Source organism: Heterodontus francisci, chromosome 5, assembly GCF_036365525.1.
Source record: "Heterodontus francisci isolate sHetFra1 chromosome 5, sHetFra1.hap1, whole genome shotgun sequence".
Taxonomy (NCBI): Eukaryota; Metazoa; Chordata; class Chondrichthyes; order Heterodontiformes; family Heterodontidae; genus Heterodontus; species Heterodontus francisci.
This window is the reverse complement of record NC_090375.1, coordinates 25,027,316-25,048,583: the sequence shown is the minus strand read 5'-3', so window position 1 is coordinate 25,048,583 and position 21,268 is coordinate 25,027,316. Positions and strand designations below refer to the sequence as shown.

The 21,268-nt window shown below is 45.1% G+C and overlaps 1 protein-coding gene across 2 annotated transcripts in view; it reads right to left on the bottom strand.

Annotated features, from left to right (window-relative positions):
* The window catches only part of mppe1 (metallophosphoesterase 1), a 103,271-nt gene that overhangs the window by 69,354 nt on the left and 12,649 nt on the right, over window positions 1–21,268 (bottom strand). For both annotated transcript variants that reach the window (XM_068031230.1, XM_068031229.1), the window contains exon 3: window positions 12,127–12,235. In XM_068031230.1, coding sequence (XP_067887331.1) covers window positions 12,127–12,235 — 109 coding nt within the window. The remainder of the gene's footprint in view (window positions 1–12,126; window positions 12,236–21,268) is intronic.

Genomic DNA, 21,268 nt, shown 5'->3' with positions numbered 1-21,268 from the left:
GCGCCACACAAGTGCCAGGCAATGACCATCTCAAACAAGAGAGAATCTAATCATCTCCACTTAACATTCATTGGCATTACCATCGCTGAATCTCCCACTATCAACATCTTGGGGCTCACCATTGATCAGAAACTGAACTGGACCAGCCACATAAATGCTGTGGCTGCAAGAGCAGGTCAGAGACTGGGAATCCTGCAGGGAATAACTCACCTCCTGACTCCCCAAAGCCTGTCCACCATCTACAAGGCACAAGTCAGGAGTGTGATGGAATACTCTCCACTTGCCTGGATGAGTGTAACCCCAACAACACTCAAGGAGCTTGACATCATCCAGGACAAAGCAGCCCGCTTGACGGACACCCCATCCACAACCTTCAACATTCACACCCTCCACCACTGACGCACAGTGGCAGCAGTGTGTACCATCTACAAGATGCACTGCAGCAACTCACCAAGGCTCTTTCGACAACACCTTCCAAACCCGCGACTTCTACCAGCTAGAAGGACAAGGGCAGCAGATGCATGGGAACACCACCACCTGCAAGTTCCCCTCCAAATCACACACCATCCTGACTTGGAACTATATCACCGTTTCTTCACTGTCGCTGGGTCAAAATCCTGGAACTCCCTTCCTAACAACACTGTGGGTGTACCTACCTCACAAGGACTGCAGCGGTTCAAGAAGGCAGCTCACCACCACCTTCTCAAGGGAAATTAGGGATGGGCAATAAATGCTGACCTGGCCAGCAACACCCACATTCCCCGAATGAATATAAAAAACCTAATGAAAATCTGGAATTGAAAGCCAATCTAGTCTCAGTAATGGTGATCATAAAACTACCATTGATTGTCATAAAAACCCATCTGGTTCACTAACGCCCTTTAGGGAAGGAAATTTGCTGTCCTTACTCCGTCTGAACTACATGTGACTCCAGACCCACAGCAATTTGGTTGACTCTTAACTGCCCTCTGAAATGGCCTAGCAAGTTAGTTGTACAAAACCGTTACACAGAAGTTGAAAAGGAATTAAAACCAGATGGAACACCCGGCATCGACCCAGGAATAGAAAACAACAAACCCAGCTGTGTTGACCCTGCAAAGTCCTCCTTACTAACATCTGGGGGTTTGTTCCAAAGTTGGGAGAGCTGTCCCACAGACTAGTCAAACAACAGCCTGACATAGTCATACTCACAGAATCATACCTTGCAGACAATGTTCCAGACACCGCCATCACCATCCCCGGGTATGTCCTGTCCAGGACTGACCCACCAGAGGTGGTAGCACAGTGGGGATGTTCGCTGATGATTGTATGATATACGATATCATTCGCAGCTCTTCAGATACTGAAGCAGTTCTCCATATTCAGCAAGACCTGGACAACATTCAGGCTTGGGCTGATAAGTGGTAAGTTACATTCACGCCACACTCTCTGCACTGAGTGTGAAGAGGGGAGTTTGGTAAGTGAGTGAATCTTAAGGGTTAATCTCTCAAGACTAGTTTTTGTTTTGTTTACATCTAGCAATTAATTGAAATTCCTGTTTTAGTTAAGAGGTAAGTTAGTCTGAAGAAGGGTCACTGACGTGAAATGTTAATTCTGCTTCTCTCTCCACAGATGCTACCAGACCTGCTGAGTATTTCCAGCGTTTCTTGTTTTTATTTCAGATTTCCAGCATCCGCAGTATTTTGCTTTTATAATGGAGATAGGTTAGGTTTCTTGCAGTTTTAAACTAATGCTCTGAGAATAGCTGTAGCTAATTAGATAGCTAGCTTAAACTGGTTTCTGAGCTGTAGCAGAGCTCTGGCAGAGGGGACACAGCATTGTTTTCGGAGTATAAATTCAGGGACTCTCAGTGCTGCTTGTCTGAATTGAGTGCTGCTGGAGGGCACAGAGTGTTAAGGGAGTTTTGTAATTGAGGGAGTTTGGTAAGGAGGGAAACATAAATTAAGAAGAAAATAAATTTGAGTACACAAAGTGTAAAGTGGGAGTTTGTTGCATGAGGGAGAGGTCCTTTTCTTTCTTCTACTTTTTTTTAGCCTCCAGTAGCTGCCTCTCTCTTCGGTACAGGGGAAAAAGTTGATTGGTGAGTAACTGGTAAGTTATTTTACTTCTCATTGTAATAAAAAGTTTTTAAAGTTACGGTATAGCAGGTCAGCTTGACCAAGTGGAATGTATGTCCTGCGGTATGTGGGAAGTCATGGACGCACCACGTGTCCTAGACGCTAGACGAGCACATCTGCAGGAAGTGTCACCGGGTGCAGAAGCTTGAGGTTTCAGAACTTGAGCGGCGGCGTGAGTTACTGTTGGGCACCCCACGAGACAGAGGACTAGGTGGATAGCACGTTTAGGAAGGTGGTCATACCGCAGGTTAGGAGCATGCAGGCATAGAGGGAATGGGTGACTGCCAGGCAGTCTGAGAGAACCAGGCAGGCAGTGCAGGAGTCTCCTGAGTCTATCTTGTTTGCTAATCAGTTTTCCATTTTGGATACTGGTGAGAGCGATGGTTCCTCGGGGGAGTGCAGCCAGAGGAAAGTCCGTGGCACCAAGGGTGGCTCAGCTGCACAGGAGGGGAGGAAGAAGATTAGAAAAGCAATAATGATAGGGGATTCAATAGTCAGGAGATCAGACGGGCGTTTCTGCAACAGTAAATGTGACTCCAGGATGGTGTGTTGCCTCCCTGGTGCCAGGGTCAAGGATGTCATGGAGCAGCTGAAGGACATCCTTCCGGGGGAGGGTGAACAGCCAGAGGTCATGGTCCACATTGGTACCAATGACATAGGTAGGAAGAGGGATGAAGACTTGAAAGCAGATTTTAGGGAGTTAGGAAGGAAATTAAAAAGCAGGAACTCCAAAGTAAAAGCAAAATACTGCGATGCTGGAAATCTGAAATAAAAACAAGAAATGCTGGAACCAACTCCAAAGTAATCTCAGCATTACTCCCAGTGCCACATGCTCGTGAGCGTAGGAATAGGAGAACTGATCGATTGAACACAAGGCTGGAGAATTGGTGTAGAAGGGAGGGCATCAGATTTCTGAGGCATTGGGACCAGTTCTGGGGCAGGTGGCACCTGTACAAGATGGACAGGCTACACTTAACAGGACCAGAACTAATATCATCGCAGGGAGATTAGCTAGTGCCGTTGCTGTTGGGGAGGGTTTAAACTAGCGTGTCAGGAGATGGGAACCTGAGGGGTAGTTCAAATTGGAAGGAAGTAAAGCTGGTAACAGGAGGTAGAAAAGTAGCAAGTGACATTAGAAGGCAGGTGAAACAAAGGCGAGCATCAACTAGATTTAGAATGCAGAATGTCAAGAAGACAAGGTTAAGGGCACTCTACCTGAATGCACGCAGCAGTCGTAACAAGGTAGATGATTTAAAGGCCCAAATAGAGGTAAATGGATATGATCTTAATGCCATAATGGAAATGTGGCTACAGGGTGACCAAGACTGGGAACTGAATATTCATGGATATTCGACATTTAGAAAGGACTGGCAGAAAGGAAATAGATGGTGGTGTTGTGCTGATAATAAGGGATGGGTTCAGTACATTAATAACGGAGGATCTCAGATCGGAAGAAGAAAATGTGGAATCTGTTTGGGTGGAGCTAAGAAACAGCAAGAGGCAGCAAACATTGGTAGGAGTTATTTATAGGCCACCAAACAGTAGTGGTAGTGTGGGGCATGGCATTAATCAGGAGATTAGAGAAGCATAGGTAATACAGTAATCAAGGGGGACTTCAATCTGCACAAAGACTGGGGAAACCTAATGAGCACTAATTCTATGGAGGACGAGTTTCTGGAGTGTGTTAGGGATGGTTTTCTAGAGCAGTATTTTGAGGAACCGACAACAGAACAGGCTATTTTAGATCTAGTATTATGTAATGAGAAAGGGCTAATTAATAATTTTGTTGTAAAAGAACCTTTAGGGATGAGTGACCATAATATGATAGAATTTTACATTATGTTTGGAAGTGAGGTAGTTCAATCTGAAGCCAGGGTGTTAAATTTGAACAAAGGAAATTATGAAGGTATGAGGTGCAAATTGGCTGAGGTGGATTAGGAAAATACATTAAAAGCTATGACAGTACATGGGAAATGGATAGTCTTTAAAGAAATATTACATAGTTTACAGCAACTATACATTCCTTCAAAACCTGTACAAAACCCCCAAAAGTAAAGGCAGTCAACTGTGGATAATAAAGGAAGTTAAGGATTGTATAAGATAAAAAGAAAAGGCCTGAAAAGTTTCCAGAAATAGTTGTAAACCTGAGGATTGGGAGGATTTTAGAATACAGCAAAGGAGAACCAAGAAACAGATAAATGGAGAACAGAATATGAAGGTAAGCTAGCACAAAATATAAAAACAGACTGTAAAAGCTTCTACAGGTACGTAAAAAGGAAACATTTGGCTAAGACAAATGTGGGTCCATTACAGGCAGAGTCAGGAGAATTTATAATGGCGAATAGAGAAATGGCAGAGAAGCTAAATGATTACTTTGTGTCGGTCTTCATTGAGGAAGATACAAGAAATCTCCCAGAATTAGAGAACCACGGGATTTGGGGGAACGAGGAATTGAAGGAAATTAGTATTAGTAAGAAGGTTGTATTGGAGAGATTAATGGGGCTCAAGGTTGATAAGTCCCCAGGACCTGATATTCTATATCCCAGAGTGTTGAAAGAGGTAGCTATGGAGATAGTGAATACATTGGTGATCATCTTCAAAAAGTCTATAGATTCTGGAGCAGTTCCTGCAGATTGAAAGGTCGCAAATGTCACCCCACTATTTAAGAAAGGAGGGAGAGAGAAAACAGGGAATTACAGACCTGTTAGCCTTACATCAGTCGTTGGGAAAATGCTAGGATCTATTACAAAGGATGTGATAAATGGACACTTGGATAATAATGATCTGATTTGGCATAGTCAACATGGATTTATGAATGGGAAATCATGTTTGACAAACCTGTTGGAGTTTTTAGAGGATGTTACTAACAGAATTGATAAAGGGGTGTTGGTGGACATGGTATACTTGGATTTTCAGAAGGCTTTTGATAAAGTCCCCCACAGGAGATTGGTTAGCAAAATTAAAGAACATAGGATAGGAGGTAATATACTGGCATGGATTAAGGATTGGTTAACTGGCAGAAAGCAGAGAGCAGGAATAAACAGGTCATTCTTGCATTGGCAGACTGTGACTTGTGAGGTACCGCAGGGATCAGTGCTTGGGCCCCAACTGTTCACAATATATATCAATGATTTGGATGTGGGGACCAAATGAAATATTTCCAAGTTTGCGGATGACACAAAACTAGGTGAGAATATGTGTTGAGAGGAAGATGCAAAGCGGCTTCAAGACGATATGGACAGACTTAGTGAGTGGGCAAGAACGTAGCAAATGGAATATAATGTGGAAAAATGTGAGGTTATCCACTTTAGTAGGAGGATCAGATGTGCAGAGTATTTCTTAAATGGTAAGCAATTAGAAAGTGTAGATGTACAAAGGGACCTGGGTGTCTTTGTCAATAAGTCACTGAAAGCTAACATGCAGGTGCAGCAAGCAATTGGGAAGGATAATGGTATGTTAGCCTTTATCGCAAGAGGATTTGAGTAGTGAAGTCTTGCTTCAATTGTATGGAACCTTGGTTAGACCGCACTTGGAGTACTGTGTGCAGTTTTGGTCCCCGTCCCTGAGGGAGGATATTATTGACATAGAGGGAGTGCAACCATGATTCACCAGGCTTGTTCCCGGGATGGCGGGACTGTCCTATGAAGAGAGATTGGGGAAACTGGGCCTGTAATAGTGAGAGTTTCGAAGAATGAGAGGTGATCTCACTGAAACCTACGAAATACTTCAAGGGATAAACAGGGTAGATGCAGGTAAGATGTTTCCCCTGGTTGGGGAGTTTAGAACCAGGGGACACAGTTTCAAAATAAGGGGGAAGCCACTTGTACAGAGATGAGGAGAAATTTCTTTACTCAGAGGGTGTGAATCTTTGGAATTCTCCAGCCCAGAGGGCTGTGGAAGCTCAGTCATTGAGCATGTTTAAAGCAAAGATTAATGCCAGGGTTGGGGCCGACCATGACTCATGGCCCTCCTGCTTTGGGCGCGATGGCATTGGAAGGATGAATGAGAATGGACAGAGACTGCTTGAGTTGTGTACCTATCATAACCACTGCATCACCAACTCGTTCTTTCACACTAAACCCTGTCACCAGGTTTCTTGGAGGCACCCAAGATCGCGTTGTTGGCACCAGCTGGACCTCATCGTCACAAGGCGAGCCTCCTTAAACAGGGTTCAAATCACAGGCACCTTCCACAGTGCGGACTGCGACACTGACCACTCCCTGGTGTGCAGCAAGGTTAGACTCAAACCAAAGAAGCTGCATCACTACAAGCAGAAGGGCCACCCGCGCATCAACACTAACAGAATTTCTCATCCACAGCTGTTACATAAATTTCTAAATTCACTTGAAAAAGCCCCCCAAAACACTCCCACAGGGGATGCAGAGACCAAGTGGGCCCACATCAGAGACGCCATTGATGAGTCAGCTATGACCACCTACGGCAAATGTGTGAAGCAGAATGCAGACTGGTTTCAATCTTACTTTGAAGAGCTGGAGCCTGTCATAGCCGCTAAGCGCATTGCACTGTTGAACTACAAGAAAGCCCCCAGCGAGTTAACATCCGTAGTACTTAAAGCAGCCAGAAGCGCTGCACAAAGAACAGCCAGGCGCTGCGCAAACAACTACTGGCAACACCTATGCAGTCATATTCAGCTGGCCTCAGACACCGGAAACATCAGAGGAATGTATGATGGCATTAAGAGAGCTTTTGGGCCAACCATCAAGAAGATCATGCCCCCTCAAATTTAAATCAGGGGACACGATCACTGACCAAGGCAAGCAAATGGACCGCTGGGTGGAACACTACCTAGAACTGTACTCCAGGGAGAATGTTGTCACTGATACCGCCCTCAATGCAGCCCAGTCTCTGCCAGTCATGGATGAGCTGGACAGACAGCCAACAAAATCGGAACTCAGTGATGCCATTGATTCTCCAGCCAGCCGAAAAGCCCCTGGGAAGGACAGCATTACCCCTGAAATAATCAAGAGTGCCAAGCCTGCTAAATTCTCAGCACTCTACGACCTGCTTTGCCTGTGCTGGGACGAGGGAGCAGTACCACAGGACATGCGCGATGCCAATATCATCACCCTCTATAAGAACAAGGGTGACCGCGGTGACTGCAACAACTACCGTGGAATCTCCCTGCTCAGCATCGTGGGGAAAGTCTTCGCTCGAGTCGCTTTAAACAGGCTCCAGAAGCTGGCCGAGCGCATCTACCCTGAGGCACAGTATGGCTTTCGAGCTGAGAGGTCCACCATTGACATGCTGTTCTCCCTTCGTCAGATACAGGAGAAATGCCGTGAACAACAGATGCCCCTCTGCGTTGCTTTCATTGATCTCACCAAAGCCTTTGACCTCGTCAGCAAACGTGGTCTCTTCAGACTACTAGAAAAGATTGGATGTCCACCAAAGCTACTAAGTATCATCACCTCATTCCATGACAATATGAAAGGCACAATCCAGCATAGCGGTGCTTCATCAGTCCCCTTTCCTATCCTGAGCGGCGTGAAACAGGGCTGTGTTCTTGCACCCACACTGTTTGGGATTTTCTTCTCCCTGCTGCTCTCACATGCGTTCAAGTCGTCAGAAGAAGGAATTTTCCTCCACACAAGATCAGGTGGCAGGTTGTTCAACCTTGCCCGTCTAAGAGCGAAGACCAAAGTACGGAAAGTCCTCATCAGGGAACTCCTCTTTGCTGACGATGCTGCTTTAACATCTCACACTGAAGAGTGTCTGCAGAGTCTCATCGACAGGTTTGCGGCTGCCTGCAATGAATTTGCCCTAACCATCAGCCTCAAGAAAACGAACATCATGGGACAGGACGTCAGAAATGCTCCATCCATCAATATCGGCGACCACGCTCTGGAAGTGGTTCAAAAGTTCACCTACCTAGGCTCAATTATCATCAGTAACCTGTCTCTCGATGCAGAAATCAACAAGCGCATGGGAAAGGCTTCCACTGCTATGTCCAGACTGGCCAAGAGAGTGTGGGAAAATGGTGCACCGACACGGAATACAAAAGTCCGAGTGTATCAAGCCTGTGTCCTCAGTGCCTTGCTCTACGGCAGCGAGGCCTGGACAACGTATGTCAGCCAAGAGCGAAGTCTCAATTCATTCCATCTTCGCTGCCTCCGGAGAATCCTTGGCATCAGGTGGCAGGACCGTATCTCCAACACAGAAGTCCTCGAGGCGGCCAACATTCCCAGCTTATACACACTACTGAGTCAGCGGCGCTTGAGATGTTTTGGCCATGTGAGCCGCATGGAAGGTGGCTGGATCCCCAAAGACACATTGTACAGCGAGCTCGCCACTGGTATCAGACCCACCAGCCGTCCCTGTCTCCGCTTTAAAGACGTCTGCAAACGCGACATGAAGTCCTGTGACATTGATCACAAGTCATGGGAGTCAGTTGTCAGTGATCGCCAGAGCTGGCGGGCAGCCATAAAGGCGGGGCTAAAGTGTGGCGAGTCGAAGAGACTTAGCAGTTGGCAGGAAAAAAGACAAAAGCGCAAGGGGAGAGCCAACTGTGAAACAGCCCCGACAACCAATTTTATCTGCAGCACCTGTGGAAGAGTCTGTCACTCTAGAATTGGCCTTTATAGCCACTCCAGGCGCTGCTCCGTAAACCACTGACCACCTCTAGGCGCTTACCCATTGTCTCTCGAGACAAGGAGGCCAAAGAAGAAGAAAATAAAAGCAAAGATTGACAGATTTCTAAATACAAACGAGATAAGGGGATATGAGGACAGTGTGGGAAAAAGGTATTGAAGTCGATGATCAGTCATGATCATATTGAATGGCAGGGGATGGGGTGAATGGCCTACTCCTGCTCCTATGTTCCTGTGTTCCACACAAGTGCCAGGCAATGATGATCTTCAACAAGAGAGAATCTAACACATCTCCCCTTGACATTCAACGACATTACCATCGCTGAATTCCCCCTCTATCAACATCCTGGGGGTTAATATTGACCATAAACTGCACCATGGACCAGCCACATAAATACTGTGGATACAAGAGCAGGTTAGATGCTGGGAATTCTGCAGCAAGTAACTCCCCTCCTGACTCCCATTTGCCTGGATGAGTGCAGCTCCAACAACACTCAGGAAGCTCAACAACATCCAAGACAAAGCAGCCCACTTAATCGCCACCACGTCCACCACCTTAACTCCCTCCAGCACCGACGCATATGTACCATCTACAAGATGCACTGCAGCAGCTCATCAAGACTCCTTCAACAGCACCTTCCAAACCCGCGACCTCTTCTACCGAAAGGAAAATGGCAGCAGGCACGTAGGAACACCACCTGCAACTTTCCCTCCAAGTCACACACCATCCTGACTTGGAACTATATCACCGTTCCTTCACTGTCGCTGGGTCAAAATCCTGGAACTCCCTTCCTAACAGCACTGCTGGTGTACCTATACCCCAGGGACTACAGCAGGTCAAGAAGGCAGCTCATTACCACCTTCTCAAGGGCAATTAGGAATGGGCAACAAATGCTAGTCTAGCCACTGATGCCCACAACTCATGAAACTAATTTTAAAAATTGACCACCATGCGATAGCCCAGCTTTCTTTGGAATCAATTTCTAGTTAAGATCCACCTTCTTGAACAGTTATACAGCCTTATTTGGGAAATAAAGTGGAACAAACTTACCTGCAGAAGAGGTAACACCCTCATATATAAGAATTTAGTTATGTAACTTGGAAACAGTACCAATATTGGAAGCACACAATGGACTTTTAGATTTGTTGGACATGCTCCAATGTCTCTCACAGTAAACGTAAGGCTGTTGGAGTAAGGTGATGACAATTCTCCCCTTAAGTGGGACGGGGTATTTCACTAAACTTTGCAGTCTTCTGCTAGATGATTCAAGGTAAATGTTACTTTAATAATACTTAAATATTTTACTGTACAATTGTTATGATCCTGTAGTTTTTTTTTTCCGGGAGGAATGCGGTGTGCCTTTAAGGCTGGAAAGGGAGCCGTACTGCTTTAAGAATCAGGAAGCCTCAGGAGTTAGAGAAAGTGCATTTTGGTTACCGTTGGATACAACCATAAGGAGGGGGAACCAACCAACTTCAAAGAATTCATCCTGGTCACCTGCCAACAGCCATTCAGAGACCAAGGACCGGATATACAATGTTGCAATTATCTTTTGAACTGGCTTTTTAGTTGAGACAGACTGTTCTAACGAGGAAAACAGACAGACAGCTGTCTGGTAGCACCTGAAAGGGGTGCTCTCAGACCATTTAAACAGAAGGAAGAGAATTTAGTCTATTTATTATTCTCTCTCAAAATTCTAAAATGTCAAACCAAAACAGAGATCTCTGATCATTTAAACTGAAGGAAGGGAAGTTAGACTGTGACAACCTTTAATGCCTCAAAAATTCTAAAGCCAAATTGATTCATTAAAAAGTGTTAGCAAGTTGTTAATTGTAGAAATTCATCACTGGAGGAGGAAAGCATCAATTTCAACTTCTGGATTAGACCACGGACTGTTCTACTGTTGAAGAACCTTTTTTTCCCCATCGGACAGCTGTGAGGACTTCAAGCAACCTTGGACTGTTCCACATGCGGCAGGAGTGTAAATCTGAAGGACACTAATTTTTTCTATTTTACATGTTGTTTATATCTTCATAGTGTTTAAAAAATTAGTTTTTCTAATTAAACAGTTAATTTGTTGATTTAAAGACTCCTTGTTTGGTTAGCCTCATTCGGGGGGGTTAATAGATGGTACAATTTGGCTGGGTCTTTCTTTAATTTGGAAAGTTTAAAATGATATGTCAGGCGATCTGTGGAGGGACGGGATTGAATTAACAGTGCATTTCTCCCACCACAATCAGAATCGTATATTTTGATTGCGGGGCTTTGACTGGAGCAGTCGGTCGTAACACAATATATAGATTTAAAAATTGGATTCTCTATTAGAAACGAGATTTTGCTTTCTTTCTTTTCCTAGAACCATTAACGTTGCAACTGACTATCTCATCAATTAAGAAATGCATTTTCGGTTCTTTAAAAAAGTTTTATATAATTTAGAAATTATATTGTCTCTTATAGTCTGCTGTATCGCTAACTCATGAACCCTTTGATGGTGAGGTACATTACTGTGGAGAGATTCCCAGACCCTTATAATATCCAGTTGAAACTTGTTAGAAAGGTTATCTGGAGGACCGTAATATTCTCAGCCGGTTCCTTTCCTTTAGGAAGGGTTAGATCATTTCTTCAGATTCATTCAAGTACCTTTAGGTTCTGTCATAGAGTTATACAGTACAGAAACAGGCCCTTTGGCCCATCGTGTCCGTGCCGGCCATCAAGCACCTAACTATTCTAATCCCATTTTCCAGCACTTGGCCCGTAGCATTGTATGCTATGGCATTTCAAGTGCTCATCTAAATACTACTTAAATGCTGTGAGGGTTCCTGTCTCTACCATCTCTTCAGGCAATGTTTTCCAGATTCCAACCACCCTCTGGGTGAAAAAATGTTTCCTCAAATCCCCTCCAAACCTCCTGCCCCTTACCTTAAATCTATGCCCCCCAATGTCTTTCTCAACTTTAAGTGACAGTGATCATCTGACAGCTATGCCTGATCTGGGATAGCTCCAAAAAGGGGCTAGGGTTATAATCCACCACAGCTGGTACCTCCCAATGAGGAGCGAGGAGACCACATAGTCACTTTTCAATAGGTTTCTCATGCCGTTCTGCTAAATTGAGCGTTAGCAAAGCAGGGCACCAGATCTTCCTCCCGAGTCACAAAAGGTGCAACTCTGAACAGAGCGGGTCAGTGAAAATTATGAGGCGGAGAGGGGTTGCAGTGAAGAATATGTACCCTCAGTAATATACATCAAGTATTGCTTTTACTACACATGGTTCAGTATTTATAACATTTAATCAAAAGTAGCTACCAATTTAATTGTTTCAATTATACCCTAATTGAAATTGGATTGATTGAAAGGTCCAACTGATTTATAGGCCAGACATGATAAAATCACAGTATACTACCTCTGGAGAACTCCACTTCCCCTCGTCAAACAGGTCACCGAGAACGAACACAACATCTGGTTTGAAAAACCACAAAGCAGTCTGAAAAGCCTGTTCCATTTGCCATTCCCTAGAGAGACAGAATAGCCATTAAACAGATTTCAGACATTATTGGTTATAACATAGTGTAAGAAATGTCACAAATGTTGTTACTTATTCACTTCACATTCCTACACAGCAACAACCACTGAACTTTAAAGTAGCTCAGTTGGTGAAGTGCTTTGACGTGTATGAAACAAGGAAAGTTTGCTAGAACAGATATGTTGGAGGAAAGCCCATCTATCTTATGTAAAACTACTCCTGCCTTAGAATGGGTCCCAATCTCCCAAGGATGTGAAAACTACCCTCCCACTCTGTCTCACTAGCCATGAATTTAGCTTCCTTTATTCCTATGTTGACTAGCACATGGCACCCAGAGTAATCCTGAGATTACCACTCTTGTTAAACCTGTTCTTTAATCGATCTGTTAATTGCTGAAATTTTATTTGCAGGTCATAGAGGTTCACAAGGAGGAGGTGTTAGCAATTTTGGAAAGTGTGAAAATAGATAAGTCCCCTGGGCCAGATGGGATTTATCCTAGGATTCTCTGGGAAGCTAGGGAGGAGATTGCAGAGCCTTTGTCCTTGATCTTTATGTCGTCATTGTCGACAGGAATAGTGCCGGAAGACTGGAGGATTGCAAATGTTGTCCCCTTGTTCAAGAAGGGGAGTAGAGACAGCCCTGGTAATTATAGACCTGTGAGCCTTACTTCGGTTGTGGGTAAAATGTTGGAAAAGGTTATAAGAGACAGGATTTATAATCATCTTGAAAAGAATAAGTACATTAGAGATAGTCAGCACGGTTTTGTGACGGGTAGGTCGTGCCTCACAAACCTTATTGAGTTTTTCGAGAAGGTGACCAAACAGGTGGATGAGGGTAAAGCAGTGGATGTGGTGTATATGGATTTCAGTAAGGCGTTTGATAAGGTTCCCCACGGTAGGCTATTGCAGAATATACGGAAGTATGGGGTTGAAGGTGATTTAGAGCTTTGGATCAGAAATTGGCTAGCTGAAAGAAGACAGAGGGTGGTGGTTGATGGCAAATGTTCATCCTGGAGTTTAGTTACTAGTGGTGTACCGCAAGGATCTGTTTTGGGGCCACTGCTGTTTGTCATTTTTATAAATGACCTGGAAGAGGGTGTAGAAGGGTGGGTTAGTAAATTTGCAGATGACACTAAGGTCGGTGGAGTTGTGGATAGTGCCGAAGGATGTTGTAGGGTACAGAGAGACATAGATAGGCTGCAGAGCTGGGCTGAGAGATGGCAAATGGAGTTTAATGCGGAAAAGTGTGAGGTGATTCACTTTGGAAGGAGTAACAGGAATGCAGAGTACTGGGCTAATGGGAAGATTCTTGGTAGTGTAGATGAACAGAGAGATCTTGGTGTCCAGGTGCATAAATCCCTGAAGGTTGCTAACCAGGTTAATAGGGCTGTTAAGAAGGCATATGGTGTGTTAGCTTTTATTAGTAGGGGGGTCGAGTTTCGGAGCCACGAGGTCATGCTGCAGCTGTACAAAACTCTGGTGAGACCGCACCTGGAGTATTGCGTGCAGTTCTGGTCACCGCATTATAGGAAGGATGTGGAAGCTATGGAAAGGGTGCAGAGGAGATTTACTAGGATGTTGCCTGGTATGGAGGGAAGGTCTTACGAGGAAAGGCTGAGGGACTTGGGGTTGTTTTCGTTGGAGAGAAGGAGGAGGAGAGGTGACTTAATAGAGACATATAAGATAATCAGAGGGTTAGATAGGGTGGATAGTGAGCGTCTTTTTCCTCAGATGGTGATGGCAAACACGAGAAGACATAGCTTTAAGTTGAGGGGTGATAGATATAGGACAGATGTGAGAGGTAGTTTCTTTACTCAGAGAGTAGTAAGGGCGTGGAACGCCCTGCCTGCAGCAGTAGTAGATTCGCCAACTTTAAGGGCATTTAAGTGGACATTGGATAGACATATGGATGAAAATGGAATAGTGTAGGTCAGATGGTTTCACAGGTCGGCGCAACATCGAGGGCCGAAGGGCCTGTACTGCGCTGTAATGTTCTAAAAAAAAAAGGATGCCAATTTTATTTACTCCTCTGTCTATATGTCGCAAAATGACTGATCTTTAGATTGCAGATTTATGATGCTCAAGTTTTGATGATGTGCATTGCAATAGCTACTTTGATGTTTTGTGGCAGTTTTAATGTTCTGGTGTACTGTTTCATTAAAATTGTTTAATTTGCATGACTGGATCCTTCAAGTGAGCAGAAAAACGGATTTGAATTTGGAGTATGTTATATTGCTGAGGAAGAGATTTATGCCCGGAACATTAACCTGACTTTTCTTTTCAAATGTGCATTTCATCATTTTCTGCATTTTAGTGTTGCATATCACTTACTTAATTCTACATGTGTGCATGTTTGCATTATCATTAGAACTTTGTGTTCTCATTTTGGTGAGTGTTAAGAACATACTTTAATCATTTTGTTCTTGAACATGAAGTAACTATTACAATTTTGAAACCAGGATATGTTACATTATACAATTTACCTTGATTTAAAAATGTTGCTTGTTTATTAAAGGCACATGCAAGGCATGTATTATGGCAAATCGTATTCTGTGTAGCAGCAATAAAAAGGGGAGTTAGCAGGATCTGAATGGCATTCTGAGCCACTAATGGGCCTGACAGATTCTTCAATTTTTCTGATAGCAAAAATTAGTGGCATAAATGGTGAACAGAAACATGGAGGCCCAAAGAGACTTAGCAGTCCATGTACATAGATCATTAAAATGCAATGGAGAGGAACAGAAAATAATCAAATGCAATGCTGGCCTTTATATCTAGAGCAGTAGGAGGTAGCTGAGTTTCCAGAAAGACTCATGGACTGTCTCTCCTGCCCTTGCAAGTTGTTCTCCACTGATGGAGAGGCAGTGGCATAGTGGTATTATCACTGGACCAGTAACCCAGAGACCCAGGGTATTGATTTGAAGACATGGGTTCGAATCCCACCACAGCAGAAGATGGAATTTGAATTTAATTAATAAATCTGGAATTAAAAGTGAGTCTAATGATGACCATGAAACCATTGTTGTAAAAACCCATCTGGTTCACTAATGTCCTGTAGGGAAGGAAATCTGCTGTCCTTACCTGGTCTGGCCTACATGTGCCTCCAGGCCCTCAGCAATGTGGTTAACTCTTACATGCCCTCTGAAATGGCCTAGCAAGCCACTCAGTTGCACCTAACCGCTACAAAGTCAATAAAAAGGAATGAAACCGGACGGACCACCCGGCATCGACCGAGGCACCGGAAATGACAACGGCAAACCCAGCCCTGTCGACCCTGCAAGGTCCTCCTTACTAACATCTGGGGGCTTGTGCCAAAGTTGGGAGAGCTGTCCCACAGACTAGTCAAGCAACAGCCTGACATAGTCGCACTCACGGAATCATACCTGACAATGTCCCAGACACTGCAATCACTATCCCTGGGTATGTCCTGTCCCACCGGCAGGACAGACCCAGCAGAGGTGGCAGGACAGTGGTCTACAGTAGGGAGGGAGTTGCCCTGGGAGTCCTCAACATTGACTCCGGACCCTAAGAAGTCTCATGGCATCAGGTCAAACATGGGCAAGGTAACCTCCTACTGATTACCACCTATTGCCCTCCCTCAGCTGATGACTCAGTACTCCTCCATGTTGAACACCACTTGGAGAAAACACTGAGGGTGGCAAGGGCACAAAATGTACTCTGGCTGGGGGACTTCAATGTCCATCGTCAAGAGTGGCTCGGTAGCACCATTACTGAACGAATTGGCTGAGTACTAAAGGATATAGTTGCTAGACTGGGTCTGTGGCAGGTGGTGGGGGAACCAACACGAGGGAAAAACATACTTGACCTTGTCCTCACCAATCTGCCTGCCACAGATGCTTCTGTCCATGACTATATTGGTAGAAGTGACCACCGCACAGTCCTTGTGGAGACGAAGTCCCGCCTTCACATTGAGGATACCGTCCATCGTGTTGTGTGGTACTATCACCGTGCTAAAAGGGATAGATTTCGAACAGATCTAACAATGCAAAACTGGGCATCCATGAGGCGCTGTGGACCATCAGCAGCAGCAGAATTGTACTCAAACACAATCTGTAACCTCATGGCCCGGCATATTCCCCACTCTACCATTACCATCAAGCCAGGAGACCAACCCTGGTTCAATGAAGAGTGCATGAGGGCATGCCAGGAGTAGCACCAGGCATACCTCAAAATGAGGTGTCAACCTGGTGAAGCTACAACACAGGACTATCTGCGTGCCAAACTGCTTAATCAGCATGCGATAGACAGAGCTAAGAGATCCCATAACCAATGGATCAGATCTAAGCTCTGGAGTCCTGACACATCCAGCCATGAATGGTGGTGGACAATTAAACAATTAACTGGAGGAGGTGGCTCCACAAATATCCCCATCCTCAATGATGGGGTAGCCCAGCACATCAGTGCGAAAGGTAAGGCAGAAGCATTTGCAACAATCTTCAGCTAGATGTGCCGAGTTGATGATCCATCTTGGCCCCCTCCTGAAGTCCCCAGCATTACAGATGCCAGACTTGAGCCAATTCGATTCACTCCGCGTGATATCAAGAAACGACTGAAGGCACTGGATACTGAAAAGGCTATGGGTCCTGACAATATTCCGGCAATAGTACTGAAGACCTGTGCTCCAGAACTTGCCGCACCCCTAGCCAAGCTGTTCCAGTACAGCTAAAACACTGGCATGTGGAAAATTGCCCAGGTATGTCCTGTACACAAAAAGTAGGACATGTCCAACCCGGCCAATTACCGCCCCATCAGTCTACTATCAATCATCAGTAAAGTGATGGAAGGTGTCATCAACAGTGCCATCAAGCAGCACTTGCTTAGCAATAACCTGGTCAGTGATGCTCAGTTTGGGTTCCGCCAGGGCCACTCAGCTCCTGACCTCATTACAGCCTTGGTTCAAACATGGACACAAGAGTTGAACTCCAGAGGTGAGGTAAGAGTGACTGCCCTTGACATCAAGGCAGCATTTGACCGAGTATGGAATCGAGGAGCCCTAGCAAAACTGGAGTCAATGGGAATCAGGGGGAAAACTCTCTGCTGGTTGGAGTCATACCTAGCGCAAAGGAAGATGGTTGTGATCATTGGAGGTCAATCATCTGAGCTCCAGGACATCATTGCAGGAGTTCCTCAGGGTAGTGTCCCAGCCCCAAACATCTTCAGCTGCTTCATCAATGACCTTCCGTCCACCATAAGGTCAGAAGTGGGGATGTTCGCTGATGATTGCACAATGTTCAGCACCATTTGTAACTCCTCAAATACTGAAGCAGTCCGTGCAGAAATGCAGCAAGACCTGGACAATATCCAGGCTTGGGCTGATAAGTGGCAAGTAACAGTCATGCCACACAAGTGCCAGGCAATGACCATCTCCAACAAGAGAGAATCTAACCATCCCCCCTTGACATTCAATGGCATTACCATCGCTGAATCCCCCACTATCAACATCTTAGGGGCTACCATTGACCAGAAACTGAACTGGAGTAGCCATATAAATACTGTGGCTACAACAGCAGGTCAGAGGGTAGGAATCCTGCGGCGAGTAACTCACCTCTTAACTCCCCGAAGCCTGTCCACCATCTCCAAGGCACAAGTCAGGAGTGTGATGGAATACTCTCCACTTGCCTGGATGGGTGCAGCTCCAACAACACTCAAGAAGCTCAACACCATCCAGGACAAAGCAGCCCGCTTGATTGGCACCCCATCCACAAACATCCACTCCCTCCACCACCGATGCACAGTGGCAGCAGTGTGTACCATCTACAAGATGCACTGCAGCAGTGCACCAAGGCTCCTTAGCCAGCACCTTCCAAACCCGTGACCTCTACTAACTAGAAGGACAAGAGCAGCAGATGCATGGGAACATCACCACCTGCAAGTTCCCCTCCAAGTCACACACCATCCTGACTTGGAACTATATCGTCATTCCTTCACTGTCACTGGGTCAAAATCCTGGAACTCCCTTCCTAACAACACTGTGGGTGTACCTACCTCACATGGACTGCAGCGGTTCAAGAAGGCAGCTCACCACCACCTTCTCAAGGGCAATTAGGGATGGGCAATAAATGCTGGCATAGCCAGTGATGCGTACATCCCATGTATGAATAAAAAAAAAAGAAAACCATGGTCATGGGAAAAGGTGTTACATCTCCGCCCCTGATCAACTAAATAACACACCATTGTTAACACATTATGCCAACTTGGTGACAGATAACCTGTCCCTTGATGCAGAGCTCAATACACGCACAGGGAAAGCAAATACCACCTTTGGCCGTCTTGCAAAACGCGCATGGGATAACACCAAGCTGACCCTTAAGACCAAGCTGATGGTTTATAAGGCCTGTATTCTCAGAATCTTGCTGTATGGCTGTGAAACATGGGCGTCTTAGTTACCAGGAAAAGAAGCTCAATAATTTCCATCTTTGCCATCTGCGGTGTATTATGGGTATATCCTGGCAGGACAAAATCACAAATGTGGCAGTCCTCTCAAAGGCACAGCTCCCAAGTGTGTTGGCACTAATCAAACAGAAGCGGCTTCAGTGAATCGGACATGTCCGCAGGATGGAAGATGGTCGCATACCCAATGTATGGTGATGTAGCCGGGACCAGATGACGAGTGGGGCGCCCAAAGCTCTGCTTCAAGGATGCTTGCAAGCATGACATGAGGCCCTAAATGTCGACTATCGCACCTGGAGTCACCAGCTAGCAAAAGAGGGAAATGGCGACACATCCTGTGGACTGGTGTGCACTACCATGATGACCAGTTGCTACAGCAGCTTGGCAACAAGCTCCAACATCAAAAACAACAACTCACAGAGTCACTTGGCAGCTTCACGTGCAGCACTTGTGGCAGAAACTACCTCTGAAGGATTGGCCTTCACAACCATCAGCAAAGACATCCCACTTAAATGGACTGTTTGCTGAGTGTCCATCATCTTTCGTAGATGGAAGGATTCCAAGCAATACAAGGGGGTAGAAATCAAGCTTCAACTATACAAAGCCCTGGTTGAACCGCACCTGGAGCACTGTGCTGTCTTCTGGGCACCACACCCCAGGAAGGATATAGTGGCCTTGGAGGGTGTGCAGCTTAAATTCACCAGCATTAATACTGGGGTTTAAAGGGTTAAAGTATGAGACCAGGTTGCATAGACTAGGTTTGTAAATAGAAGATTAAGGGTAATCTAATTGAGGTGCTTAAGATGATTACTGACCACCTCCAGGCGCTTACCCATTGTCTCTTAAGATAAGGAGGCCAAAGAGAGAGAAGATGATTAAAAGATATAAAAGCAAAATACTGCGGATGCTGGAAATCTGAAACAAAAACAAGAAATGCTGGATTCACTCAGCAGGTCTGGCAGCATCTGTGGAAAGAGAAGCAGAGTTAACGTTTCGGGTCATTGACCCTTCTTCGGAACTGACAAATATTAGAAAAGTCACAGATTATAAACAAGTGAGGTGGGGGTTGGGCAACCCCCACCTCACTTGTTTATAATCTGTGACTTTTCTAATATTTGTCAGTTCCAAAGAAGGGTCACTGACCCGAAACGTTAACTCTGCTTCTCTTTCCACAGATGCTGCCAGACCTGCTGAGTGAATCCAGCATTTCTTGATTAAAAGATATGGTTGTTTTTCTCTACACTATTTCCTCTGGTGAAGGGGATCAGAACAAGAGGACATTTTCTTAAGTCCTGTGTTCAGGTTTCTGGGCACCACTCCTTAGGAAGAATGTATTAGCCTTGGGGGAAGTGCCATGTAGTTTTACCAGAATAATACCTGGATTCCAAATTACATGAAGAGATTTTAGGTTTAGAATTTAGGTTAAGGGATGATTGATTGAAGTTTACAAACTGATAGTGTAGGGCAAGAAGCTATTTCCGCTGATTGGGAAGTCTAAGGTTAGGCAGCATTGCAAAAAATGTCATTCCTTTCAGGAGTGAAATTAGGAAACACTTCTACACGCTAATTGTGGTAGATGTTTGTAACTCTCTTCCACAAATGACAGTTGAGGCCAGGTCAAAGGGGTGGTGCAGTGGTTAGCACTGCAGCCTCACAGCTCCAGTGACCTGGGTTCAATTCTGGGTACTGCCTGTGCAGAGTTTGCAAGTTCTCCCTTTGACCGTGTGGGTTTTCGCTGGGTGCTCTGGTTTCTTCCCACAGTCAAAGACTTGCAGGTTGATAGGTAAATTGGCCATTGTAAGTTACCCCTAGTGTAGGTAGGTGATAAGAGAATTGAGGGGATGTGGTAGGGAATATGGGATTAATGTAGGATTAGTATTAATGGGTGGTTGATGGTCAGCACAGACTTGGTGGGCTGAAGGGCCTATTTCAGTGCTGTATCACTCTATGACTCTAAATGTTAATTTGAGATTGATAGATTTCTGTTAACCAAAGTTATTAAGGCATATGGGGCAAAGGCAGGTCTATGGAGTTAGTCCAAAGATCAGCCACGATCCCATTGAATGGCAGAACAGGCTTGAGGGGCTAAATAGCCTACTCCTGTTCTTATGTTTCCTATAAATCCCTTATTACAGGCATCTCCAGTTGCAAAACTAATCATAATTTCCAACTAGTCATTTACAGTAATCATATTTCACTGCTATTCACAAAATAGTCTCTGTATTAAGCTTTAAGCACATGTACAGGATCACAGTAAACCAATGTATCAAAAATTCATGGCTCTGCAGTATACCTTCTCCAGTGCAATACTGAGGAATGCTGCACTGTCAGTGGTGCGACATTTCGGATGAGACATTACCCGAGACTCCTTCTGCCCGCTCAGCTGAACATAGAAGATTCCCTGTCGCTATTTCACAGAAGAGCAGGGGAGTTCTCCCTGGTGTCCTGGCCAATATTTATCCCTCAATCAACATCACTAAAAACATTATCACATTGCCACTTGTGGGAGCTTGCTGTGCGCAAACTGGCTGCCACGTTTCCTCCATTACAACAGTGACCACACTTCAGAAGTGCTTCATTGGCTGTAAAACACTTCGGGGTGTCCAGAGGTC